At 39.3% G+C, this 25,525-nt stretch overlaps 5 protein-coding genes across 11 annotated transcripts; 2 read left to right on the top strand and 3 right to left on the bottom strand.

Annotated features, from left to right (window-relative positions):
* Positions 1–136: 136 nt before the first annotated feature.
* LOC105694502 (chromobox protein homolog 1) lies at positions 137–2,477 on the bottom strand. 2 transcript variants are annotated; one of them, XM_012415227.1, is made up of 4 exons: positions 2,325–2,477; positions 1,634–1,747; positions 1,321–1,555; positions 137–1,249 (listed from the first exon to the last, which is right to left on the bottom strand). In XM_012415227.1, exons 2-4 carry the CDS (start codon positions 1,727–1,729, stop codon positions 1,023–1,025), a joined length of 558 nt encoding a protein of 185 aa, XP_012270650.1. In that variant the 5' UTR covers positions 1,730–1,747; positions 2,325–2,477; the 3' UTR covers positions 137–1,022. The 2 variants fall into 2 exon arrangements, with proteins under 2 accessions (XP_012270650.1, XP_012270651.1); XM_012415228.1 differs by having other exon boundaries at positions 2,332–2,477.
* Positions 2,478–2,914: 437 nt separating this feature from the next.
* LOC105694501 (serine/threonine-protein kinase STK11) lies at positions 2,915–5,809 on the top strand. Its single transcript, XM_012415226.2, has 6 exons — positions 2,915–3,378; positions 3,616–3,736; positions 3,825–4,016; positions 4,242–4,378; positions 4,463–4,806; positions 4,992–5,809. The coding sequence occupies exons 1-6, from the start codon at positions 3,035–3,037 to the stop codon at positions 5,147–5,149; spliced, it is 1,296 nt and encodes a 431-aa protein (XP_012270649.1). The 5' UTR covers positions 2,915–3,034; the 3' UTR covers positions 5,150–5,809.
* A 1,797-nt stretch (positions 5,810–7,606) lies between these two features.
* LOC105694496 (vesicle-fusing ATPase 1) lies at positions 7,607–13,195 on the bottom strand. Of its 2 annotated transcripts, none has more exons than XM_012415217.1 (10): positions 13,137–13,195; positions 12,805–12,893; positions 12,479–12,703; positions 11,699–12,326; positions 11,393–11,617; positions 10,983–11,282; positions 10,609–10,899; positions 10,320–10,504; positions 10,081–10,239; positions 7,607–10,010 (listed from the first exon to the last, which is right to left on the bottom strand). In XM_012415217.1, the coding sequence occupies exons 1-10, from the start codon at positions 13,146–13,148 to the stop codon at positions 9,893–9,895; spliced, it is 2,232 nt and encodes a 743-aa protein (XP_012270640.1). In that variant the 5' UTR covers positions 13,149–13,195; the 3' UTR covers positions 7,607–9,892. The 2 variants fall into 2 exon arrangements, with proteins under 2 accessions (XP_012270640.1, XP_012270641.1); XM_012415218.2 differs by lacking the exon at positions 13,137–13,195 and adding an exon at positions 13,042–13,106.
* A 584-nt stretch (positions 13,196–13,779) lies between these two features.
* Positions 13,780–16,629, top strand: LOC105694498 (protein aurora borealis). Its single transcript, XM_012415220.1, has 7 exons — positions 13,780–13,896; positions 14,024–14,325; positions 14,429–14,720; positions 14,790–14,875; positions 14,969–15,163; positions 15,230–15,473; positions 15,615–16,629. Exons 2-7 carry the CDS (start codon positions 14,029–14,031, stop codon positions 16,136–16,138), a joined length of 1,638 nt encoding a protein of 545 aa, XP_012270643.1. The 5' UTR covers positions 13,780–13,896; positions 14,024–14,028; the 3' UTR covers positions 16,139–16,629.
* A 122-nt stretch (positions 16,630–16,751) lies between these two features.
* LOC105694495 (attractin) lies at positions 16,752–25,495 on the bottom strand. Of its 5 annotated transcripts, none has more exons than XM_012415211.1 (12): positions 25,103–25,495; positions 24,002–24,349; positions 23,710–23,891; positions 23,208–23,605; positions 22,516–23,114; positions 21,665–22,148; positions 20,970–21,378; positions 20,716–20,859; positions 20,336–20,488; positions 19,776–20,157; positions 19,168–19,411; positions 16,752–19,022 (listed from the first exon to the last, which is right to left on the bottom strand). In XM_012415211.1, exons 1-12 carry the CDS (start codon positions 25,375–25,377, stop codon positions 18,777–18,779), a joined length of 3,864 nt encoding a protein of 1,287 aa, XP_012270634.1. In that variant the 5' UTR covers positions 25,378–25,495; the 3' UTR covers positions 16,752–18,776. The 5 variants fall into 5 exon arrangements, with proteins under 5 accessions (XP_012270634.1, XP_012270635.1, XP_012270636.1 ...); XM_012415212.1 differs by having other exon boundaries at positions 19,180–19,411; XM_012415213.1 differs by having other exon boundaries at positions 19,168–19,390.
* Positions 25,496–25,525: the final 30 nt, after the last annotated feature.

Genomic DNA, 25,525 nt, shown 5'->3' with positions numbered 1-25,525 from the left:
TTGGTATTTTTACAGAAACTCGATTTATGACACGATTCCTTTGGAGGTGTTCAGGGGGAGAAACAAAATCACAATGTGATTTTTTTTAAGTCTATGTTGAAGAAACTAGGCTGAAGATTTTTTTCACGGTGGGTTCTTTGGTTAGAAATTACCTCTGATCTTTATTCTCAGTATCAATTGACAGAAGTATTTTGAACATTTTCTAGGAGTTTCATTTTCAACTGAAATGTTTATAAAAATAATACGTTTCAATCATTTCTCGATGCGCCGTTATACCGATTTTATGTGAATCATACGTAAGGAAGCGTGGGAACGATAGTGTCACAAGTTATAAAATGCGATCATTTCGATTCGCTTTAAATTATCCCTTCCCTATATTTACACTCGACATTTATCACATAAAAGATCTACTAATATAATTATAACGTTAAAAGAAAATTGATTATCGAAATTCGAAACCTCAAGTTTTTAAATGTATGAATTCTGTTGCGGTCTACCTTGTAATGTCATTCCAATTCATCTTGACCGATAGCAACGGACTAGTACAATGGTGTTTCTGATACTTCATAGCACAGGAAACAAAAAGAAATACATTTGTAGTCCAATGTTATTTACATATTTTAGAAGAAATTGTATATTCATGTTTCCAGCATTTGTGATAATGGATCTTCATCTTGTGCCATACCACGCTTACGTATTTTTCACGTTGAACACTTTTTTTTCATTAAAAGAGTATCCTTCAAACTTACTTTATTGTAAATGTGCAAGGTGCTTTGATACGATTCTTAAAAGTACCAGTATTGCCTCGAATTACTGTTAGAGACAGATAAATGACAATTATACTCTAATCTAACAATTACAGTATGGCATGTTGTAAAAAAAAAAAAAGAACCCCAAGATGTATGAATATCTTTTACTCCATAGTACGTAGTTGGAAATAGTTTCATCTGTATAAATTGAGTTTTGCTTCAAATGCGGCAAATTTTAAAACGCGCTGTGTACGTGTATCGGAAGGCTGGAGGCTACTCCGGATCAGGTTTCGTTGAGCCTTCCTCGTCATGAGTGGGACTGTGCCACGTTAATCTCTCCTCGTAGAACCTAATTACAATTTGTGGACACTTTTCATTGGCAATACGTGCTGGTACTAAATCCGCGTCATCCGTTCCCTTCCATTTCATGAGGAACATCAGTTCGCCACTGGAGTCGGTTGCACCGATAATACGTTCAGGTTCCAAGTTGCGATCAAATCCTAGAAAAGGGAACAATTTTAATGACACCGATTTTGCCTTCTGAAATAGATTCTAACTTTCAGGTTCCTACCTTCAGGTTTCTTATCGTCTACTATTTTTTTCTTAGCTTGTGTAGGAGTTGGCGTGCTTGACCCCTTTCGTTTCTTCTGCTCCTTTTCTTCGTGACGTTTACTCGCAACGGCAGCCTCTTTCTTTTTACGCTGCTCTTCAAATTGGGCAATCAGGTCAGGACAGTCCAAATTTTCTTCTGGTTCCCATGTGTTTTCATCATTGGAATACCCTTTCCATTTCAGAAAATACTCCACCTTGGGTCAACATTTTTATTTTAATTAATCCACCCAATTACTGCTTCACGCTAATACAGCAGAAACTCGATTTTTTACCTTTCCTTTTACCACTCTGCGATCGAGCACCTTCTCGACACTAAACTCTTCCTCCGTTTCTCCTTCCGTTGCTGGAGAATCCTTTGACTTACTCATTGTGTGATTAACGATCAACTACAAAATGAAAATCATTTTTAAGCCTAATATTTCAGGTACCTTAATTCAGCGAAACATCTCAATCTATAATATTCTATAAATTAAAAGTAAGTGCAGGATATGGAGCGGTAGTGGTATTGCAGGGAATCTACTCATGCGTTACTTAAAATGACAACAAACTAGTCTTATTAAATTGCGAAAGTGTATAGAAATAACAATTAGAAATATCGTCGCAGATATTTAATGGCCTGATATCTATGTATCAGTTCCTGCGATCTCATTTCTCAATCAGGCAGTGAAACAAAGAATGCAGATGCATTTTCACGCGGGACACAATGTCAGTTGTGCGGCATCGGTGTGAGTGCGAAACATTAATTGTTGGACCAGCTATTGTTAAGTGCTCGAGGTGAAATACTTTAGCGGAGAAATGATCCGCGGAGAAAAATCGATACATACACAAAAATGTGCTCTAAGTTGAAATAACCAATTGTATTGCAAAATGGAGGGCAAAATGGCGGGATACTGCGGCTCTGAAGCCGCCTTTCGTGTATGCAATTATTGATAACTAGTTGACAATCGAACGATTCACACTTACGCTGTACCGTTAAGAATTTCCTGGACGGGAAAATCACTCGAATTCTGCTCAAAATCTCAAAATGACACCGTTAATAACAGTGAAATCTTCTTCCGACAACGGACATCGACCGACGCGTTGCTTCTGGCGCTTTTAGCGTCTTGCCGCGAAAACTTCAGGGATACCAAGCTGTGGTAGCGAAAATTCCTAGATTTTCCGCAAAAGAATGGATGCATTCAGAGGGGACAACTGTTAAGTGATCGGTTAGCACTCATCTGCTGAATGGGTACGTTCACTGAACATGTTTACTGATCAGACCATTCTGATCGCCATTTTCAGCAGAAATCGCAACATGTTCCCAACTCATCGGTAACCGCTTTTCTCCTCTGAATGCACCCATTCTCGTGATCATTCTTCGGACCTTGAAAAGTATCCGTATCCGGCCATCTCCTGATTGCTTGATGTTGTGGATGGGGTCGGTTTTTGTTATTCCAATGAATTTTATTCGCTAGGAAATGTTGGCGGTTGGGGAATTGAAATTTTACCCAGATTGGCATGAACATACCATTTCACTCTCGAGGTGTGTTCGCTTTATAGTACTAACCTCGTGACGCAGCAACCGGTGTTAACATCTTTGGTCATGGATCACACAACACGATGGTGGTGCCGGTTATGTTTTAGGTTAAAGTCGTGTGATTTAACATAGTTTAGTGTTATTAGTGTTGTGAAAAATGGACAATAGGATTACGATATGTGATCCGGACGAGGAAGAAGTTAATAATGAAATATTTGGAGACATTGAGCCATTCAGTTGGGGTAATGACGATATCAACTGTGATCTGGACGATATCAACACGCTCTTCCACAGAGTGGATTCTGATCAGATTATATACGAGGAGAAAAAGAAGAAGTGTAAATTAATCGGCAAATACGTTATGGGTGATCTCCTTGGTGAAGGCAGTTACGGAAAAGTTAAGGAAGTACTCGACTCGGAGACTCTTTGCAGGAGGGCCGTTAAGATTTTAAAAAAGAAAAAACTTCGTAGAATACCAAATGGAGAAATTAACGTACAAAGGTATTTGACATTCACCGAGTTTACATTCGTGTGTACATTTTGTATCGAAAGATCATTCAGAACGATACCAGTTATAAAACGACTTTCTTGACATTAGTAAAGAATGTTTCTTGAGTGTTAAAGTAGTTTATATGTAATCTGCCGCTAAAGCCTTACGATCGATTATTCGTTTAATTTATAATATGTTGGATACAAGATTTCCTCTTTTATTTTCATTAACTCCTGATATTTTAATAGGGAAATACAACTACTAAGGATACTGAAACATAAGAATGTTATTAATCTTGTTGACGTTCTTTATAACGATGAAAAAGAGAAGATGTACATAGTTATGGAGTTCTGTGTGGGTGGTTTGCAGGTACATCTTTCTATATTAAAATTTTATGCATATTTACTTTCTTTCCTGCATGCACTGTACATTATTAAATTATATAATTTATTCGCAGGATATGTTGGAAAGTATACCGCACAAAAAGAAGAAGTTTCCTATTTGGCAGGCACATGGATATTTCTGTCAGCTGTTGGATGGATTGGAATATCTCCACAGTAAGGGAATCATTCACAAAGATATAAAGCCAGGGAATCTGTTATTGACGCTCGATGGTACCTTAAAAATCAGCGATTTCGGAGTCGCTGAGGTAGTTGTTTAAACAGATGATGTTAAATTATGATTATTAACAAATATTAATGTAGATAAGATATATTCTTGTAAAACACTTATTTCATCAAGATACGGAAAAAAGTAATTTATATGACGAATTTGTCTCGTGACTACCTTGTGTATTCAGACAATGGTCTGTATAACGAATACAATCTAACTAGTAATTTTACAATTACTTAGTAATCACATTTCCATTTTCTAGGCTTTAGACATGTTCGCTAAAGATGATACGTGCACAACAGGTCAAGGATCTCCTGCATTTCAACCTCCTGAAATAGCAAACGGCTACGAGACCTTTTCAGGATTTAAAGTCGACATATGGAGCAGCGGCGTTACGTTGTAAGTTTCACTCTACCTAAGCTCTATTCAACTCTATTCTTTCTTATTTTAATGATGTTTCATTTAACAAAGTGTGTATTTCAGATATAACTTAACAACGGGCGAATACCCATTTGAAGGAGATAATATTTATAAGCTGTATGAGAATATCGGCAAAGGTGAATATACTATACCAGACGATGTCGAAGATTCATTGAAATCTCTTTTGCAAGGGATGTTACAAAAAGAAATAGATAAACGTTTCACATTACAACAAATTATACATCACCCATGGACCATATGTATACCCATTAAGACACTAGAAGAAGTGCCTATACCTCCTTTCAGAGGAGATGAATGGCATACTATGACCGTACTGCCATATTTAATGGAACATCATTACGGAGTCGACAATAACCCAACATACTACACCGAGCACCAACTAAATGGTACGGGCAGATCATCTTGCTGATTTCATGTATTTTTGAGATAACGTGTGTAGTGTAATTTAATTTTTCATGAAGCTATCTACCTTTTAACATATTTTCTCTCGGCTCTGTTAATTAAATGATTAAAGATGTGGTATTATTGTGCAGTACGTAACATATTAATATGAATGTGATTGGCTTTTTAGAAGAAAGAAGGCTTCTAGAAGCTGATCAGATCAGCGAGGATCAGAAGAATGCATGTGCAACCCATCAAAGTAAACCTGCACAACACAGTAAGCGAAGATGGCGAAACCCAATTTCATGTATTAGCGTAAAGAAATTCCCATCGTGCAAGCCCTCGTGATTTGCGATCTCTTTATATTTGCTTGTTACGAAGTTTCTACTGACCATGTCAGTTACGTGTTTTCTCTGTACCGGAGACGATTGCAAACTCGATATTTCGAAACAGTGCTGAATATTACAAGGTATAAAAGTCCCCGGGCGACTTGGTTATACATTTTTTGAGCTGGAATGTTCAAAAGTATCGAATATAAAAGCTTGTGATATTAACGTTAACTAGTAATAGCGGTTAATCTGTCGCATTATACCGATCAATGATTAAGAAAATTTACTCTATCGTCAGTCGGTATGCAGACATAATACATGATTTTAATTCTTTTAATTAATTTAGATGAAAATCGCGGTTAAAGAGAAAGAGAGAGTTGTTGAATCTTGTTATACTGATAAAATAATCGGACGACTGGAATCTATCTATTAACGAAAATTCCAATGAAATTATTCCCTGCGCTTTTTAAGTAATGAAATTTTACAAAGACGATTCTCCTCGTTCCTCCAAATTTATTTGATAGTATTCGGAATTAGAATCGAGGATCTGAAACGTCATGTCATGATACTAACCCCTACCGTTGCTTGTTTTATTTTGTATTTCGCATTAATCTTTGATTATAAAAATTTGTAAGATTTCCCCAGAATCGTTACGGTACACCTCAGTATTTTCTTGTAATTATATTACCTATTTTTTTATCGTAATTATTTACGCATTCGTGTTCAGTATACCTTGCGAAGCATGTTACCTGATGTGACGCGATTTTTCTGCTCCTCGAGTGCGCTCACCTTCGTCGGTCCTCTCGTCCGCATCCCTCCTCGTTCTTCCACCGTCCGATGGGCACCAGTTAATTTTCCTTTCTCTGGAACTAACAAACGGGTCTATTCGAAGGCGGAAAACGCAAATCTTATTGTTAGGCGGAGAGGAGGGCGGCGAGAGAGGGCCCCGCTCAGGTGACAAGTTATGGAGAGGTAGGGTCGGGGTTGCTACCGACAAAGGCGTACTCTAATGAAAATAAAGAAAATAATATATTTCGACATGGTCTCGGTACATCGGAGGTCGTCACCGGGTCCCTGGAGAAGGGTGGAGGATCCCCTTGGGATCGGCCAGGGTGGAGCGAGGACTACCCTTCGCAATGCCACGGCTCCCTCGACGGTGGCTGCGGCCTGTCCATTAAAACCTTTCACTTACCTAAGTTTAATACTCCGAAATTGAATAGCATTTATGCCAGTTGCGGCATTTATTTTATGTTGTTGAAAAAGATCACGTATTTTGTAATTTATGTATTTATTTCAATTGTAGGCGTAATTCTTAACGGCGCGAAACGAACGAGCCGGTACAAGTTTTATGTTTAATGTCCCCAATCGTCCTCGTAGAAAGCTTCAAGGAAATCCTAGTGGAATAAGTAACGTAGTAATTATTTAAAAATTGTAACGCGCACGGTGATTGTTTTTCTAAAGCTTTGGACACGCTGCACATTTCCCGTCTCATCGAGACCGAATAATTGTTCCGATTATGTTTTGCGTCTTAACTTTCTTTTCCCTTTTTTTAATACATAAATTGCAACGTCATAAAATCGATTTTACATCTGGAAAGTGTTATGTATACTTATTGTCAGTATTATTGCGCGAAATGCCGCAATTAATGCAAATGTGTATTAAACGATTCCAGTCATGGTTTCGTATACATCTTATTACAATTATCAGAGAAGGATCGTTCATTTTTGACGGTAATACCTAAGCACATGTAAAAAGCAAATTTCAACCTGAATTAGAATATGTATGTATGTATGTACATGTACATATGTATCTGGTGCGACTGTATTTTTTTGAAACAGCAGACAGCGGCTTCTAATTGTGCGATTGGTACCCAAGTTGTAGATTACGCATGAGTGCTTCAGTTATGAGTTTCAAATATGTGTGTTCAAATAATATAATATGTAATAAAAAAAAATCGAGAGCCTTACATTTCGACACGGTCATTCTATATAGTTGTGGCATTGCTATTGCGATAGATATTGTTAAATGGTTCCTTTTTATAATAGACAAATGTTAACGTCTGTTTTATTCGTATCAATCGTTGCAGCCGAACAGAAGAGTAATCGATATAAATCAATCCGAAGGGAATCATACCACAGAGAAATTGAAGCATTCTTAGCCCTGTTTAATAAATAATTTACTGGTCCATGTTTAATTATTGACAAGCCAGAGTGGATGGATTCGTTACATCTAATAGACCCATGGCAAAAGAGATGTGTAAATGTGTACATTAAATTGTTCGCTTTACGATTAAGAAATAGATATACTTGAGTGATAAGGGCAGTACTTTTATTACTCGCATACTGAATGTTTGAATATAGAAGAGTAAACAATTGTTCAAGGTTGTTGGTAATCCTGATTAATTTGTAAATGCCCTCCGATGCATCCTCACCAAATCGGTCTAGTCACTTTTTTTTTTTACATAAAGTCTACGGAGTCTTGTACACGTAGGTTTTTATTTTTAACACAGATACAATAACATTGAGTACACTCACAAACATTGACATGTTATTAACGCTGACAACGATGTGTATATACATCGTATAGTAGCATCTTTTTTACACAGAGCATTTTTACAAGTTTATTTATAAGCTGATGGCCACTACGAAGGTAAGGCAATAAGTAACGGCGATGTCTGCATTACAATTTGTACATAAAATACATTTTGAGCATTAGGATTGGTATTAATGGTAAATTCGCGTCACCTATTAAAGCAGTTCCTATCGTTCATGTCTGGACATTACATAAATAATTTTTAGAAGTAAAATGACACGATATATAATTTTCACTGAAGGCACAACAAAAAATGTAGGATAAATAGTAACTGAAATGTATTAAACAAAATCTGGGGTAACCAATTAACAAACCACTTTTAGCATATTACTCTACGTCATGTTAGACCATCGTAAGTACAAAAAGGAATGCCTAGAACAAAGACGAGCAAATACATTTTGTATATTTCTGACAAAAACAGCAGCAACGTAAAAATGATTAATTGTCATTTGGAAGCGAAACAGACATTCAGAATAGAAATCATTAGATTTTAGCAAGCAATAGCACAGTTTCATTATAAAAACTGATCTAGTAGCGTTCAAATATTGTCCTAAGAGAAAGATTAAATTGTACAATGATAATACAATCCATACTAAAAAAATATAATATTTAAGTGTTTCGTAATTGTATGCGTATACACATACTGCGCAACATAAGTCTAAAGTAAAAGGTACAAAATAATTGTCAAGTTGTAAATGGGTTTAAAGATCGTTAAACAAATAGTATTTAATTACAGGAATGGTTATGCAAACTAATAATAAAGGAATATTAGCACTAGCAATAGAAAAGGAAGCATATCGAGCCAGGACTTCCTTTATATCACGTTTTGTTGTTAATAATACTCGATACTTACATCTATAAGAAGATTATAAAATATAAAATAGGAGGTTCGTATTTTACAGGGTAAATCTGTTAACACATGTTCTAATTCGTTTTTTACATTACAACATAAAAGGCCATTGTTTATCTGTAATATTCGTTTGATGGCTTATTAAAATCTAAAAAAATACCATAATTATAGTCAAGCCATCACAGTGTTCATGGAACTGTAATGTAATCATTGTTGCCTTTAATGCATTAATTTTTTAATTAAAGTACAGCGAGTTGTATAAATTTAAATATTTTTCCAGTAGATAATTTATTAAGAAAAATGATTTGAACTTCTTCGTTGATATTTTCTTCCAAATTAAAGCATGCTAATTAAAACAGTACACACTTCATGTAAAAATTGTACTCACCAATAGTTAACGAAGGAGTGAACATTGTAATAACGTAAGGAATCTGAAGTGTTACTGATTTTTACTTATACGCTATTTGGAATTACGTACATGTTGAATCATCTAAATCCCTCCACATTTTATCTCGAAAATTAACATTTATTGCTGTAAGGTGCATTTAAGCAATAAGCATATAGCTGGAACAGCTGGACTTCAGAACCGATCTGATTCAACCTCTTAGCACTTTTCTACTCTTGCTGCAATAACGTTTCGCAGTTCATTAGAATAAATATTTCTGTTACATCGGTATGACTATCTCTCTGCAATACACTAACAAATCTGTCAGTTAATTAATAGGACAAAAAAGGAATGCGGAAGCCCCAACAGAGGTAACGTACCAACACATGACAAGTAACATTTCACCACTATCGCAGTATTTCTGAAATGCTAAAAGTTACGCACAACATATTCTTCTCTGATAGATGATTAATTGTTAACAATTAACGAATCGTTACGACAACTAATTTGTAGTCACAGCAATACATTTTAAACGAGTCATTGATATAGTTTACTTAATAACCGAGGTCACGGAAAAGATGATCTCGAAAGTCGTCTATTACTTGTTATATACCTCAAACCTTTTCTCTTTCAAGTACCTGCCTTGTCTTTGGGTAAAAAGTAGTTTTAGCGGATACACTAGCGGTAGAGAAATAGAGTGTATCTATCTTGTTATTGTAATCTTTTGTGGTAATCGTTCTCTTTACGATTCTACGCTTTGCCCATAGATTAAAGGATTGAGATATGCATTGCAGTTATAATACCTGTTATCGCTGCCTTCTACTAACTCTTCGGAAGGCAGTATGCAAGTTTCTAATGTATTGTCTCACTAATTGAGAATATTGACTACAAATCGATTGCTACACCAATCATTTTATTATTCATGTGAACGAGGCTCACTCTAGGGCACCTTCTTCTTCCAACTTGGAAAGGAATTTAGGTACCCGATAGTTTGGTTCAACCTGCCGAGCCATGTCTATCAAACATAGTAATTTCTTGATCCCGATAAAGATCCTGAAGGAAACATGTTATTTATAGAATATATTTATTTATCTGGCATCGAATTAATATGATATGTCGTTACCTTTTGCCCTGCAGTTTTGCATGCAATGATGCCATTTCGGTCTTCGAGAAGAGTTCAACTTCCTCCAGCACGGACAAGAGATGGTCCGGCGTCGATAAATTAGGCACATGCAAAGTAGTACTGAAAGCTGATAGCACCTCCATGTCTTCTAATACTTGTCTGCAATGAGAATCCAAAAATAAGATCATATAGTCACTTTACGTTGTAGTATTATTTTATTCTTCGGTGATATATAATACCTGCGGCTCGTTGTACATAGAATTAATAGTTTTCGTCCCCTTGGTGGTTGCTTTTTCAAAAGAACCAGCAATGCCTGCAATGTTAAATTAGAGTATCGGGGCCCAATAGGACCGTAGTCCAGTAAACGCTCTATATTGTCAACCAGGATACAACTAAGCTGGGAACGGTAGGCATCGTCGAATATCTGAAAAAAGGTTATGAAATAATTATAACCTCAATATTAAATTTAAAATAATTACTCATAAGATTAATTATATTTATTGTTTCCAATGGAACTTTAACTTTTACCTTTCGTATCGATAAGCATTTTGCAGACTCTGTGAAGCCAACCATGTCTTCTGGAGTACAAACTTTGACAAATGGAAAGTCTGAATTTTTGGCAATTCGTGCGGCCAGAGCAGTTTTGCCACTGTTCGGTGGACCCTCCAATAGCACCGACACAAGACCTGAACTTTCGGCTGCCCTTGCTTCTTGAATGTACAAATTTCCATCCGCAAGTATGTCGGCAACTGGTTTACCCCAATTGATAATACCACGTATTAACAGCTGCTCCAAAATTTCCGCACTCGTTCCAAATGCCTGAGGATTTGTATCGTAATAATGAGAATTATCACGTCAAAATTAAGAACAAATACTACTGATTTAGGATTCCAGATATTTACCGGTTTAACGTCGTTTTCAAGGGCATGCAAGAAGTCGCCTCTTGAGACCATAAGTTTCTCCATCGCAGCGGGATCCACTTCTACCTTGCTAGAGGCTTTAATTAATCGATTCATTGCGGTACTCTGGGCAGCTCTCACTAAACCTTCCAATTCTGCACCACTGAAGTTCTTTGTCAATATTGCTAATTCTTTTAAGTCGACATCAGGTGCAATTTTTTTGTAATCCCTCATTCTCGATGTGTGGATGTTAAGAATTTGGAATCTTCCATGATCGTCTGGAAGACTAATCTCCATTTGTACCTGGTGAATGAGATTGGAAACATTATAATAAGTCGATATGTATGTACACAATTAATGTTTGGTTATCTGCAATTAATGAACATCTTGACAACAAAGTAAATTTACCATACCTCCAATCTACCGGGTCGTAGCAAAGCTTCGTCTATCATGTCTCTTCTGTTAGTCATGCCGATCACAAGGATATTGTTCAATTGTTCAACTCCATCAATTTTTGCTAGCAACTGGTTAACAACGGTATCGTGAACTCCGGTATTACCTGCAACGCTTCCTCTAGACTTGCAAATAGCATCGATTTCATCAAATATAATTATATGCAACCCACTGTTCGGTCCAAGCTGAAAATTTGAAAATATAGTTATACTTCAAATAATTCCTCTGAGAGTTTTAGTTAATGAGAAATCGAAAACCATATTTACTTTCTTTTCTTCTTCTTCGGCATCAGCGAATAACCTTCTAATGTTAGCTTCACTTTCTCCTACATATTTATCCAGAACTTGAGGACCGTTTACAATTTTGGGTTCTCTTGCATTCAGCATTGTTCCAATTTGTCTAGCCATCAGAGTTTTACCGGTACCTGGAGGTCCATACAATAAAATACCTTTGACGTGTTTGCACCCCAATTGTATGACAACCTCCGGAGGAAACACTCTGGATGCGAATGCTCTTCTAAAAATGGCACTAAACTCTTTGTCCAAGCCACCGATGCCCATTTTTTGAAAATCCCAGTCAGGATTGATTATTGATTGGCGGACAATTTTCCCTTTAGCTTTACCGGTAAGATTTAGACTAGAATTCTCTGCTTTCTCAAATAGGATCACCGTGTCGCCTAAACAGCGGCCCATTTTTGTCTTTTTAGGTTTAGTATCTTGACCCGCTTTAATAGCAGAAAGGTCAGCTGCTTCGAGACTTTTAACCACTAAACCTAATATCTTTTTGTCTTGGAACTGGAACGCTAGCTGTTGACCCACAGTAAATGCTTGCCCTGAAAATTGCATGAGAAAATCCTTGGCCATTTGCTCCGTATCATACGGCTCCAAAGTAGTACTGAAAAAAAGGTTTAACATTAAAATTTTACAGTCATGGAATAATGCACTTTACAAATCTATTACATCGTTTCAATTTAAAATAAATAAACTTATACCAATTTAAGAATAGTACACGATATGTAATACTAAAATGTATTTGATGACACTTACGATTTTTTTTGCAAAAAATCTGCTTCCAAGGTGATTGTGCATAGACACTCGGATGTAGACGTGGGATCGAAATGATATGGCCGAACCTCGATGTCTTGGTTGAGCGATAATGTAGCCCATTTCCTTTGGGGTAAACTAAATCCAATAGTTCCCCTGTGAATATCATGGTGTGTCCTAACGGTGAACACGTAGTGCTGATTTGGGGCGGTAGTCACCTGGATATGCCTAATCGCAGAACAATTTTATATCAGCATATTTTCTCATTAATACTACATCAATACATCCAATAACCTTCAAAGAAATAATCATTAAATATCAGCACTCACTTGACATCCTCTGGAAAGTCATCGCGGTTGATGACAGCACAATTCGACAAACTGAGCTCGTCCGTCGGGCACTTAGCCGCTTTCATCATCTGAAAACAACCCCTTTAATAAGAATCCGCTCATCCAAATGATCGATTACCTCTCAAAATATTCGGACTTGAACATAGGCTAACTACGTCGAGAATATTGATGTATCCTCGTATTGGCGAATCCTTGAATTTTAGGCAAAACACTCACCATACGCATTTCGCGATTGTTAAGACGATAATGTAAGATCTTTTTAATATATTTAAATTCATGGAAAGGCCTTGCTCGCGATTTTTCACACTTACCATTGGAGACATATCTTTTGACAGAACTGCACGATCTCAGGCCCCTGCACAGTATGGAACCTGCAATGCAGAAGATCAGTAATGCTACCAACATCCAGGACGTTGATCGAATTAGACGTCACCGACCGCCATTGGTTGTCCCTGAAAGTCGCATTGTAATGGCGGCACCGGAGGGAAATTTGAATCTCCACGAATATTAAATCCCCATAAATGCGAATTTCAGCAAGCAGAATGAAAGAAAATGTAATAAAACTTCATTTTACATTGAAATATGAACTTTCGAAAGTCTTTCGGCTTCTTAGCGACTCTGTTTCTCCTTTTGAAGCAAGATATAATTAATATTTGCGTTAGGTTAGAAGAAAGTCGTCAATGTCCCTTCATACCACTTTGTCATATAGAAAACGTCGAGTTTTTCTTCCGTTTACGATGAGATGATCAATATCTCATTCTCACCAATATTACTGCTTATATAATGGTCATTTTTATTCTTGAAGTATCGACCATTTTCTTGGTTCATGAAACACGTGGCGCCGTCCTAATAATGGAGTTGGTACTACAATGAAAATGGTCTCTTTTTCTGAAGAGATATATTTACTTCTAGGCACTTCTAGGCATGTCTAAATTCATTGTAGATACGCTATGAATGATACGAGTTTCTTTAAATCTCTTGATAATTACAAGTGCCGGATATTTTAAATACCGGCATTTATTCTCTCCAAGACTGAGGAATTCTTTGTACCTGCTCATTTTAAAGAAAATAGTAAGTTAATGGCATTTTCGTTCACCTGGTTTCATTCATGATTTAAAATATTCTTGAAAATTGTAACTGACTCCAATATATATTCACCAATGCTCGATTAAAAATGTTCAAACGATTTAACTTGTAGGTGTAATGGATCAAGAAACGTATACATTAACTACAGAACAAAATAATTGTAGCTATAAATCACCGAATAGTACAGCCGAGTCTCCTAAAAGTATCGTATATCAAGGAACACCGGTGAAGCATTCAAATGAAATTTATCATAAACAGACTGCGTATCAAAACAGAAAAGGAGGTTTCACAGTATTGCCGAATTATATTACTCCACCTTCAGGATTTACTAAATTCGTGCCCAGGAATCCTTTTGAGTCAAATTTAACGAACAAGTTACATTTGTCGGTAATGAGTCCCACAATATTTGCCAAGGTATCGCATTATATATTTTCTTTCATCGTTTGTACTCTACTATTACTTCAATGTTAGTTTAAATAAAAGTATAACGTAAATTAAAGGTAGATTTAATTGTTAGGTCACTAATCCGTCCCAAGGTTCTCCGGAATTTACTTGGAGCGTCGAAGAGCTAGCCTCGATGCAACCCGTAAAAATTGAAGAATTTCCCATTCAACATCATTGCACCGATCCAGAGATTGAAATAAATGCTCAAGCAGCCATTAATAAGTTTTTCAGTGAAAATGAGATCGTTCCTAGTCCTTGGGATGATAAAAAAACTGAGGTTACTCATAAACTGGAAATAGAAACTCCTACAAGGCCTTACGAAGATTTAAACGGTACCCGAGATTCATACAAATCAAAAAAAGATGGTAAGGCATGCAAGATTAGAAAACATTACTCTTATGAACAGATTAACGATGTTCATAACTATTTTGTAGCTTGGACGCAAACTGTTTTATCCCTTCCGGTGGAATTGCCAAAAGATGTGGAGGAAGCATTAAAACCATACCTTACCTTCACCCAGGTGACCGTTATATTTATTAAAAGACTCTGGATAAATTGTTTATCATCAAAGTAAGAGAAATGTTGCAAATTTTAAATTTAAATCGAAAAACAGGATCAAAATGTGGAAACTGATGACATAAACTCGAGCAATAATTCACTGCGTAGAAAATTATTTTTTAACCATAACGACCACTCGGATGATGACGAGGATAATCTGTCTATGTCACCAATGAGCCTGCATGGATCCTTAGGTATTGAAAACAGTCCACCTCAAAGTGGAATGTTTGCTCATGGCACTCCTTTAAGGGTATGTACTGGAAATATCGACAACTGTAGCATAAATGTGCATCGTCTTCATATAAAAAATTTCCAGGAGCTCGCGCAACACATGCGACGAAATCATGGAACACCTTTAGCAAATTTATCTCCTCCCAACATGTCTCCTATTGGTGATGTGATCGATAACATGTCTTGCGAAAGTATCAAATCGCGTTCTCGATCCGTAGCTCGTCTTGATTTCACGGTAAACATGAGCATCGAAACATCTCCATTTCATGGAAGAAGAAAAAGTACCACAGAGCATGACGATTCCATGGAGAGTGTTCATTCTAAAATAGGTACGTAACATTATTTTCCAATGGATACTATTTTGACACTCCCGGTAACTATATAGCATTAATTTTTCCATTCCTGAATGCTAGCATAATCTCACCAATATAGAATAACATTTAACAGTGGACTCGTTTTATTTAACGCAGATGTACCTGCTGTTCCCCTACAAATAAACGACTCCATGGAAGATAATAATACATCTGGGGAATCTAATCGAATCGAAGACAACTGTCATCCGAGTCCTACCGAAGACATAGTACCTCTCCCAGGAGAGACGACTTTATTTGGACAAGACGAAAAAAAATCCTGCCACGCACACTCTAATAATTGTGTTGATATTGTCAATCGACTTTATCTAGCTACCGATCTATACAAAATCCAGTCAAGTGAAAGTTCTGCGTTCCAGCAGAGCAGCACATTTTCAGGAGTCTCCGGGCAACAAAGTACATTTGGGCTAACCCAAGACACCGGTTACCAAACATACAGCACAAACAATGCATCACACTTTGCTGAAAATAATTGTAGCTTAAGTCCATCGAAACAACACACTTGCTGGGACGAACGGATTTTATTACCCGACGATGAAGTACGTCTATCCGATTGGAAGGGGAACATGAAATACATGTGCAGTTCGACTCCCTCTAAATACATGAAAGATGAAAATCGTTGAATTCGAGAAATTTTCTGTGATCATCCACACGGAGAGCAGAAAACTGATATTTAATAGAGAATTATTTTTCACGGTAAAACGTATGCGAATATATTTTCAGATACATATGTATCCGTAAGAGAGTAACTGTTTTCCAAACAATTGCATTTATTAATCATGTAACCGCCGTCACGTTGATATTTAGTTAGTCGTTATATGTAATTACATAGACTTAAGCTCATTTCATACTTGATCAAAATATTCTTTAATTAGTACGTGACTGTGAGAAGTTTAATTATAAAGTTTAGAATCTTGGAATCGGATACAAGCCCTTCATCGCATATTAGCAGATTTCTGTACAATTAAATAACTGCATTTGCCAATAATTGTAAATTCGACTCAATTCCAATTAATTTGGTTTGCTTTATAATTTTGAATATGTACAATCTGAAATCAATTGTGCCAAGTATTCCAGAAATTACGGACGAACAAGATTCTCATGCATCGTTAATACTTTACACGTTAAAAAAAGAAAGTGAGAGAAACTTGTGAGTAGTCAATTCAATGTAGACATGTACATAAGACTGACGTGATTTTATAATCTTGCGAATAAACGCGCACTTTTAACCAGGAATTAATAAATGTCTCATTTTATTCCCCTCCATCGATAACGGATAAAACTTCTCTTTCGATTTAATAAAGTCTGGGTTACCTCATAACGTACATTCTGAACACAACACCTTACTGCTTAAGAATAGGTAAACTTATCGAGAAAATGGATAGAATTTCGAGCCAAATAACGAGAATAAAATACCAGATTATTGGGCGTAAAGTTGTTTTTGTCTTTTTTTTTAATCATCGTATCTGACCTATGAATGTTCAGCTCGTCACAGTGGATGTAACATATATTTCATAGCTATTGAAAATAAGTGATTACTCGCAAGGTTCGGAAATCATTTACGATATGCAATGGGCTACTAGAGAATATTTTATAGAATTCGTCATAACAATGTTGCTCCGCCAGCAACATAACCTCTGCCAACCCTATCGCAGTATTTATGTCCATCGTTGAATTTACATTACATTGCAAGCTTTCGGCTGGCAAATTAAAGGACAAAGGATAACCCTCCCTATCATTCCTCGTATGACCTAGAGCTTGTTAAGGTTTACGTAAATATTACCAGTTAAAATGAAGTATGTATCGTTAGTTTTAGACTGATTAAAAATATCTGTATTAATACCTATCTATTACCCGGTATATAAAAGTGCATAAACATATCCAGCGAATAGGTGCTCGTATTGGCATTCATCATGTACCAGGATTTGTTCGAGTGCGAATGTTCTGCTTTCACGTTCAATTCTATTTAATAAAGTTACTAATTCTCTATACGATCTAAAGGAGACGTATAATTTGTCAGCTCTGCACCGCATAGCATCGTAATCGAAAGTAAAATGCATCTGATTTCTACACCGTTATTGCAACATCCGCGCATTAATCTTATATGAAATGATGTCATACGTTCGCTTTTCGTCCATAAACGTAGAACAGTGCTCTTTGTTTTCACGTTCGGAAGGCAGATCTCAAGAAAAACTAACCTCTGATTTCAAAAACATCGTTATGTTTTCCCCTAGACGTCTACGCATCTTAAATACGATTACGCGTTCGCTTACTCTATTTTGATTTTCATCGATGAACAAATCCATTAAATGATAGTCATTCGACTTAAATTACTACACTAATTTTAACTTCGCATGAGTTTATTTACAAGTTCGAGCAAGACGAACGAAGCAAGGGCCACCCGACGTTTGCTGGATCGAGGCCCGACTTGAAGAATCCTTTCCCTCACCGACAAATTCAATATACACTAACAGTTTGTTCTTTAGAGCAGTTGGTCGTTTCTTGCAAATAACTATCACACTCTTTATATCGATAGAAAACCACTATCACAACTGACACACCTTGAGATTCCAAAACTCCCTCTTCTTCGAAAAGTTCACGAATTAATATATACATAAACTGTACAATTTTTTTTCTTGCGTCGAGTACATTAGAATCGATCCATCCCAGACCATGTTCTTCTCGAGAGGAAAAAAAAACTATCACCATCATTGGACCACCCTCGACCAAGATCAAAGGACCGTGGTTAAATGTTCGACAGTGAGAGTTAACTATATACAATTACTATGAGACATTGCAAATACTTGCAGGATTCCGAGATTCAAGTAATACACTATTGAACAGTCGATGCCCAGTCTTTTACGGTATCTCAATCCAGATGCTATCGAAAACTAGAGAGTAGCTCGGATCTTTGGATATTCGACGATTGAACTACATATTCACCTTAATCGCACCCACAAAACGCCTGAAATCACTTAACCTCCCTTCAGACATTCAATTTACAGAACGTGCCACCTGATCTCTCACAAATATCTTCGTGAGAAGATTGAGGTTAACCCACGAAACACCGAGGCAACTGTAGATACACCAAGGAGTGCGCAAAGCTTACGAAACACTGTTACAGAACTAGGCCAGTCCCTTCCCGAAGCCACCAAACGTATTGCTTGATGTTTCCACTGATCAAACGCCAACCGTCACTTTTTCACAGGCGAAGGTGGCGGCAGCAGCAAGAATCATGAACAGTATTCTCAACGTCTACCGCTAAATGCATGTTGTGTCTGGATGTTGACTCGTAGACTTTCTACTCTTCTTTGGCTCTTTATCTGGCAATTCTTGAGAAGGCCTCCGTGGGCTGCCCAGGGTGACGAGGGCAGAAGCCACCGCTAGTCCGGCACTCTGGCCAGTCGGGGTGTAAAGTTCGCCACCCGTTGGCAATTTGACTAGCAACGATAGGACAGCTGCTTTGTTACCACTGCACGGCTCCAGCGCGATAGGACTCGGAGAATCCTGCAATCACGTTAACAACAGATGTATAAAATCATTTCATCCGCAGTGCCACATCGGAAGATGAGATTTGATACTTTTATCTCGAAGAGAAACACAAAGGTGTAAAAAATCCCACCGTAGACAATTTATCGAGCATCCTGCATACTTTGTGTCTGACCTTTTTCCTCTTCTGCTGATTATTGGAGTCGGAATTATTCCTCTCCGAATTGCTACAGTCTCGCCTTTCGATCTCAACTAGAACTTGACTGAAAGCCCGGCTGGCCATTTGTTCCATCTCGACGAATAATCGTTGTCGCCTCCGATACATATCATACTTTTGTTTGATCTTCCAGAGAAGAGCAGCCACCAAGAGAAGGGCGAGGAAGCACCTGTGCGGGGTCATGTAATCTCTAGTTTACAAGTTAGTACTGCCCGAGGTATAAGACAACAAAAAGACTGATCAAGAAATCAAAGGGCAAGCAACGTGGTTCACTATGAACAAAACAACATCGAAAGGTACACATAGATCAAACTAAATCGGAGGAAAATAAGTGCTGAAACGTGTTAACAAAGGGTGTCGCACGTTTCAGTACTCATTTATCGACACTTAAAGTTGTGCAGAGACGAAAATGAAATTTCTTTCAAGAAAACTGTTCACCGCGTCACAAAAGATGTGGAAAAAGGAAACGGATGAAACAACGAAAGGGACATCCATTCCAGCCAACACATACTTCTTCAAATGCCGTAGCTCAGGAAATAATCTATGATACTTACGTCGAAAATGTAACAAAGAATTGCTGAAGATTAAGCTTCGAGTATTGAGAGAATGAAATTTGGATCCAGAGAGGGGGCTGGAAATCGTAGACGTATACGTAAAAAGTCGTAAGGGTGTTGTTATCCTCGGTCCCGAAATTATATTCCGCCTTGCTGAACCGATGCTTGTAAGAGGAACAGTTGGCCCCTAGCAAAAGCGGTTTCTCGGGATTATTCGCCCTTTTCACGGTAATGTTCATCTTAGCGAGTACGGAACACATTATCGAAAACTCGGCATCGACGTCCGGCTTCGTCGGCGAGTTCTTAAAATTAATCGACGTGTAATGGCGGTCTTCCTTTTTGCTAAGGTTGAACGTGAACTGATAGTCGATGGTCAAATCGTCTGAAATGGATATCAGCATACAATACGGAATATCAGAACAGAGAACATGATTAATTTCAATCGATTCACATTGCCAAATCCAGAATCAATTTTCATGCTGTTTCAACGATTAATATCGTTTAGCCATCTCGAATTTAACATTCGAACAAAAAGATGCATCATTGGAGAGGAAACTTACAGAAGCAGGACCCTTTATCACTCGTAGGATCGCCCTGATAAGGACCACTCGGGTCGCATCGCTCGCAATGATCTCCTATTATGCCTTTCGTCGTGCAAAAACATTTTCCAGTCTCACTGGTGCACTGAGTGCCTTGGCCGTTGCAAAAACACGCTAGAACAAGGAACGCGCGTTTTCACCAAGCAGCAGCGAATAACAACGATTGTGGACAACAAATAACGGTCGACAAGAACGATAAACAAAAGTTAGGAATGGATGACAAAAATTATAAGCAAGAAGTAATAATGGATGATAAAAATGATAAATAAAGAGTAGCGGTACGTGGCAAAAATGACAAACAACCAGCAATGTACGGGAAAAATAATAAAGGGAAAACTCACGTTGACATGTCGCTCCGTTTAAAGGATTGCCGTAATAACCAGGTATGCACTTGTCGCAATGCGGTCCATGAGTCAAGTTCCCGCAAGGCTGGATGCACACGCTACTATTTGGAAGACATTTGCTGTGACCGTTGCACTGGCAGCCTAAAAGAAAAGTATCCTCATAGAAAAAGAAGAAACTTCTTGCGGTGGTTTCACTTGAAAAAATCCACGTAAATTCGTAGGGATTTATGAGTCAAAACTGAGGGACTCACTGGGGCATTCCGTGAAGTACCACTGATCGGAGGGACACCCGACGTCGCTCCTCGGGCTGGGACTTTTGGCTCCTCCGGAGAGACACAAACCCTTCCCCGTGCCGGAGCCGTCGTCGCACCATCCACAGCCAGGATCCGACCTGCAGCTCGAGCACGAGGAGTAAAAACTGCACCACTCCTTCCCGGTTTCGGTGGCCCGACACCTGGCGTCTATGGTGGTCCATTCCCGGCACTGGCCGTAGGGGAAGCTGGCAGGATAGGCGTTCTTGTCCACGCATTTTCCCTCGTTCTGGCACCAGATGCAATCCGACTCGGTGCAGTTCCGGCAGGACGTGAACTCCACGCAAGAACTCCGGCAGGTGTCTATCGTCAGTCTCTGGGCATGGATCGTGTCGTTGGCGTTGTTCACCTTAGAAAAAAAAAAAAAAATCACAAGCTGGACCGAGGCAAAACACTTGTCGAAATGGCTTCGAGGCCTCGAAACCTGGGATAACAGTATTGATCAAATTACAGAAATAGACCGCCATATAAAATTTTCTGCTATTTCAATTAGCAGTGTTTACCGCTATGCTTATCTTTATGATTATGAGATATCTGTGAAGTTCCCTGTTACGTGAAGTATCCATAAAAGCCTTTACGCTCCACCTACTGTAGCACTTAAACGTAACGGCAATCCAGCTATCTCTCGCACTTACATCTCTGATTTTTGACAGGGATTTGCAACGATCGGGGCCATTCGACCAGGACCAAGTGCACCTGACATTGCTCGAGCAAGCATGGCACGTGTGCAGCTGCAAGCACTCGACCCCCGAGTGTCGCTCGCATTGATCCATGTGTGCGATGGCCTTTTGGAAGGGGGAATTTGCGTTGTCCCGGCAGATCTCGTGGGAGCAGCTTTTTCCACACCATACACAGTTGTAGGAGGTCTGCACGCAGGCGGCACAATCGGTCAGGAGCTTGCAGAGTTCCTTGTGCGACATCAGTCCACGCACCGGCGTGTCATCGAGGCACTGTATGTACGCGTCGATGTGCGAGTCCTCGTTTCTCAGAGCGTATCGAGGAATCTTCGTGACGGGCATGCAGACGCCAATCTGCTTGTCCCAGATGCACTTCACGCCTATCCTTGCGTTTAGACATTCGAGCTGATTGATCAGGGTACTGCAATTTCCTGGGGTGTACCTGCGGTGGACAGTTGTAAGGGATCGATGTCACATCCTCACCCATCGTAACATAACCCGATGAGTTTCCAGTGATTATAAAATTCCCAATATTTATACAAGATAAATGTTCTTAATTAAAATATCCGCCTCGACTTCTCTATTAAAAATGTGACATTTGGACAGCTGAAGAAGATTGTACCTTATTCAGGTTTCGCCCTCAATATTAGTACGATTTGCATGATCTGCGAAACCTGAAATGGTGTTGACTATGCAAAATTCCTTTGGCAGGCATGGTTATTATAAATTTTTCTCGTTTAAAGTAGTACAAAGAGGGGATTAGGAATCACTTGAACTTTGCTTTTGGGGATATTACTGCATGTACTCACTTCAACATGTCGGAGAACATCTGACCATCGAAGCCACCGTAGATGTACATGGACTTCTCGAAGACAGTGGCACTGTGTCCGTATCTAGGTAAGTCTACCATTTCTCTAGGCATCGGAAACTGGTACCACGAATCGCAAGTGACATCGTACGCAATCGTATCCGCCGAATAGCATCTGGCACCGTGGGAATGGAGAGTGTCGTTGTGCGTATTACCACCGAAGACCAGCATCAGTCCTCCGGTTATGAAGACGCTGGTGTGGAAGAACCGAGCCGACGGAGCAGAGGTCAATAGAGTCCAGATCCTTGTGTTAGGATGATAAGAATACAGTCTACTGGTAAGAACTTGAGTGCTCTGGGACTCCGACACGTAACCACCGTACACGTATATTAGATTCGTTAAGGGATCGTAGGCTGAGCTGTGACCGTAGCCTCCTTTGACAGGGAATCCCATTGTTTCCACTACCTGCCACTCGCGAGTGCCGAAATAATATTCCTGAATTGTATTCAGGTAACCATAATGCGGGGAGTGGCCAAATATCACAACCATTTTCTCCTTTTTACTGAAATCTTGCACCAAATTGGCCGAGTGTCCTGCCACCTGTGGAAATGAAATAAAGCTTACGAAAGTGATACCTGTGTAACAGCGAAACGATAGAACTGCAGCGATTAGGGGTTGCGGATTAAAGATTACCTGGACAGGACCGCAGATAGTCTTATTGTTACAGTTGTCGCGAACGGTGACGTTTTCCCAGACCTTCGCAGAGACATCGAACGCCCACAATTCGTTGGTCACCGTTGAGTTTTGAATAACGCCTCCGTATAAATAAATCTTATCGCCAAAGAGTACGCAAGAGTGAGCGTAACGAGGGTCGGGACGTTTGCCTGTTTCTATGTGCGGCGTTTCCCAAACGTTCCCATTAAAGTCGTAAATGTAAATCATCTTCGCTCTGTTGAAACTGTCTCCTCCGACGACATAGAGAGAGTCCCTCCAAACGACCGAACAATGACTAGCAGAGCCGTCCGGAGAGATGTCCTTGTAAGTTATAGTTTCCCAGAATCCGCGATCCGCTCTTTGGCTGCAGTCAGATCCTGAGAGAAAAAAAATCAGTGAATAAAATTGAAATGTCAAGATAAGTAATAGATTCATTTATCGATAGAAATAACTGTAATGCAGCAAGCAGATACTTCACTACCTTTGAATCCCTGTTCACAATCACACTGGTGCTTTTCACGATTGCACTTCCCCTGGCCGTAAGTATAGGAGCAATTGTTCGGACACACTTGAATATCGCAAGCTTCACCGGTCCACAAAGCATCACAAGTGCACGTATCGCCAATGCAAACACCATTACCCGAGCAATCTACCTGAGAGTACCTGTAAACACGAACACCCATTAGAAGAAGCACAGCTGCGCTCTTTTCTCCAGCTTAACCGATTTTCTCTTTTCTTTTAAACTTCTTGTAAATCTCCATGTATCAAATTACCTGCTGGGGCATGCATTGATTTTGTAGGTTATATTGAATCCGCTCATGTTGTAAGCAACATCTGAGTAGAAATACAGGAGAGCGCTCCCTGAGCGAGCAATCACTTCAGGCACGCGACGAATATGGTATGCATCCTTGTACATCAGCCCGGAAAAGACGCCGAGCAGAGGCGCCTCGACACTGTCCCCATCGTATATATACAAGTGGTCCCAGCCGCATTCGGTTGCAAATTCCTCGATGTGCATTCGTATCGATAAATTTAAGCCGCTCTCGATCAACCAGGAGCACTTTACGTCAGTCGTATAATTGCCGATTCCATCGTGGATGCTACCCGAAAGTTTCGACAACCTGCATCGCAAGGACAAAACTGTATTAATTTTCTCTTCGCAGATGACATATGGAACAAAAAGAATAACATGTGTATTTTCCGAAGCTAAATAAACTGCCGATGCTCTAAGCTTCCTAGGCCCTGCACCTAATTTCCTCCATGGACTATCCTATGAATTTGGAATCCTTAACATTACAAACACGAAGCTCCAATTTTCCGGGTGGGTGAAATTCATACAGTGAAAGTGGCTGGACCACTTAATTGTACAGAGCCACCGTGCACTTTCCCCTGGGTCTTTTAGTTAGGGTTCCCATGTATTATTTTACTCGTCTGAAAGAGTGGGATGCTTTTTGGCAATAATTCCATTTCTCCTTAAGAGATTACTCCAAAGAGACACGTTTCTCATGATGTTCAGTTAACGGTAAATAAAATACGAGCACTGCAATTCCTTAAACAAGTTAGAGTTCAACGGAGTTGGATGACTTCGCTATGCAGTCCTTCAAGGGACTCTAGAAAAAAAAAAAAAAATACAACCGGAAGTAAAAGGCGAGAAAGAGTTAAATCGGTATCGGCATCAACGAGGCTTCAAACGGTTTTCCTCGGAGTGCTCTTGGGTCCCCGTAAAAGTTCTCTCGAAAAATAACTGTGCGTAGGATGGCTAACAGATGTAATCGAGGTAAAATTCTGGAATAAGAAAGATGGCGACATGAAGTTAGGGGAGATCGGAGAGAGACCGAGATAAGCGAAAGGGTGCGGAGGGACGGAGGAAGTACCTGACTTTGCCGCCGCAGTACTGACAAGCCGGTCCCTGCCAGCCCTCGTGGCAGATGCAGCTGCCATTGACACAGTCGCCGTTGACACAATTAACCAGCTCGCAGGACTGCTCGGCAGCGGAGCTGGCCGCGCCGCTTATCGCCCCGGCCCAGATCGCGAACCACGCTATCGCGCACAACAGAGCGACGGCTCCGTCCGCCTCCGCATCGGGCAGCCTTTTCCGACGGTACTTCGACTTAAACAGAAACAAAAACATCTGCACCACTTCTGCCATTTTGGCACGCTTCCATATCAGACACCATTGCCGATAAGACCGCGACACTCGCGAACGTGCTGCCGACACTCCGAAGAAAGGAGGCGGCCAGTCGAACCAGTCGTTCTATCGAGGCCCGGACGGGACGCGGAACGAGGGCGAACCAAGA

Source organism: Orussus abietinus, unplaced genomic scaffold (assembly GCF_000612105.2).
Source record: "Orussus abietinus isolate OABI.00-Male unplaced genomic scaffold, Oabi_2.0 scaffold20, whole genome shotgun sequence".
Taxonomy (NCBI): domain Eukaryota; kingdom Metazoa; phylum Arthropoda; class Insecta; order Hymenoptera; family Orussidae; genus Orussus; species Orussus abietinus.
This window is presented reverse-complemented; position numbering and strand designations above follow the sequence as displayed.

Coding starts and splice junctions, on each gene's coding strand:
- LOC105694502 (XM_012415227.1), bottom strand. CDS start 1,729: ATGAGTAAGTCAAAGGATTCTCCAGCAACGGAAGGAGAAACGGAGGAA. Junction 1,556..1,633: donor GCAGAGTGGTAAAAGGAAAG/GTAAAAAATCGA, acceptor TGTTGACCCAAG/GTGGAGTATTTTCTGAAATG. Junction 1,250..1,320: donor AGACGATAAGAAACCTGAAG/GTAGGAACCTGA, acceptor TCCCTTTTCTAG/GATTTGATCGCAACTTGGAA.
- LOC105694501 (XM_012415226.2), top strand. CDS start 3,035: ATGGACAATAGGATTACGATATGTGATCCGGACGAGGAAGAAGTTAAT. Junction 4,017..4,241: donor GCGATTTCGGAGTCGCTGAG/GTAGTTGTTTAA, acceptor TCCATTTTCTAG/GCTTTAGACATGTTCGCTAA. Junction 4,807..4,991: donor CACCGAGCACCAACTAAATG/GTACGGGCAGAT, acceptor TTGGCTTTTTAG/AAGAAAGAAGGCTTCTAGAA.
- LOC105694496 (XM_012415217.1), bottom strand. Junction 11,283..11,392: donor TACGACCCGGTAGATTGGAG/GTATGGTAAATT, acceptor CTCATTCACCAG/GTACAAATGGAGATTAGTCT. Junction 10,900..10,982: donor TTGAAAACGACGTTAAACCG/GTAAATATCTGG, acceptor ACAAATCCTCAG/GCATTTGGAACGAGTGCGGA.
- LOC105694498 (XM_012415220.1), top strand. CDS start 14,029: ATGGATCAAGAAACGTATACATTAACTACAGAACAAAATAATTGTAGC. Junction 14,721..14,789: donor ATACAAATCAAAAAAAGATG/GTAAGGCATGCA, acceptor ACTATTTTGTAG/CTTGGACGCAAACTGTTTTA. Junction 14,876..14,968: donor CATACCTTACCTTCACCCAG/GTGACCGTTATA, acceptor ATCGAAAAACAG/GATCAAAATGTGGAAACTGA.
- LOC105694495 (XM_012415211.1), bottom strand. CDS start 25,377: ATGGCAGAAGTGGTGCAGATGTTTTTGTTTCTGTTTAAGTCGAAGTAC. Junction 20,860..20,969: donor GTACTTCACGGAATGCCCCA/GTGAGTCCCTCA, acceptor CTTTTCTTTTAG/GCTGCCAGTGCAACGGTCAC. Junction 19,023..19,167: donor GGAAAAAGGTCAGACACAAA/GTATGCAGGATG, acceptor ACGTGATTGCAG/GATTCTCCGAGTCCTATCGC.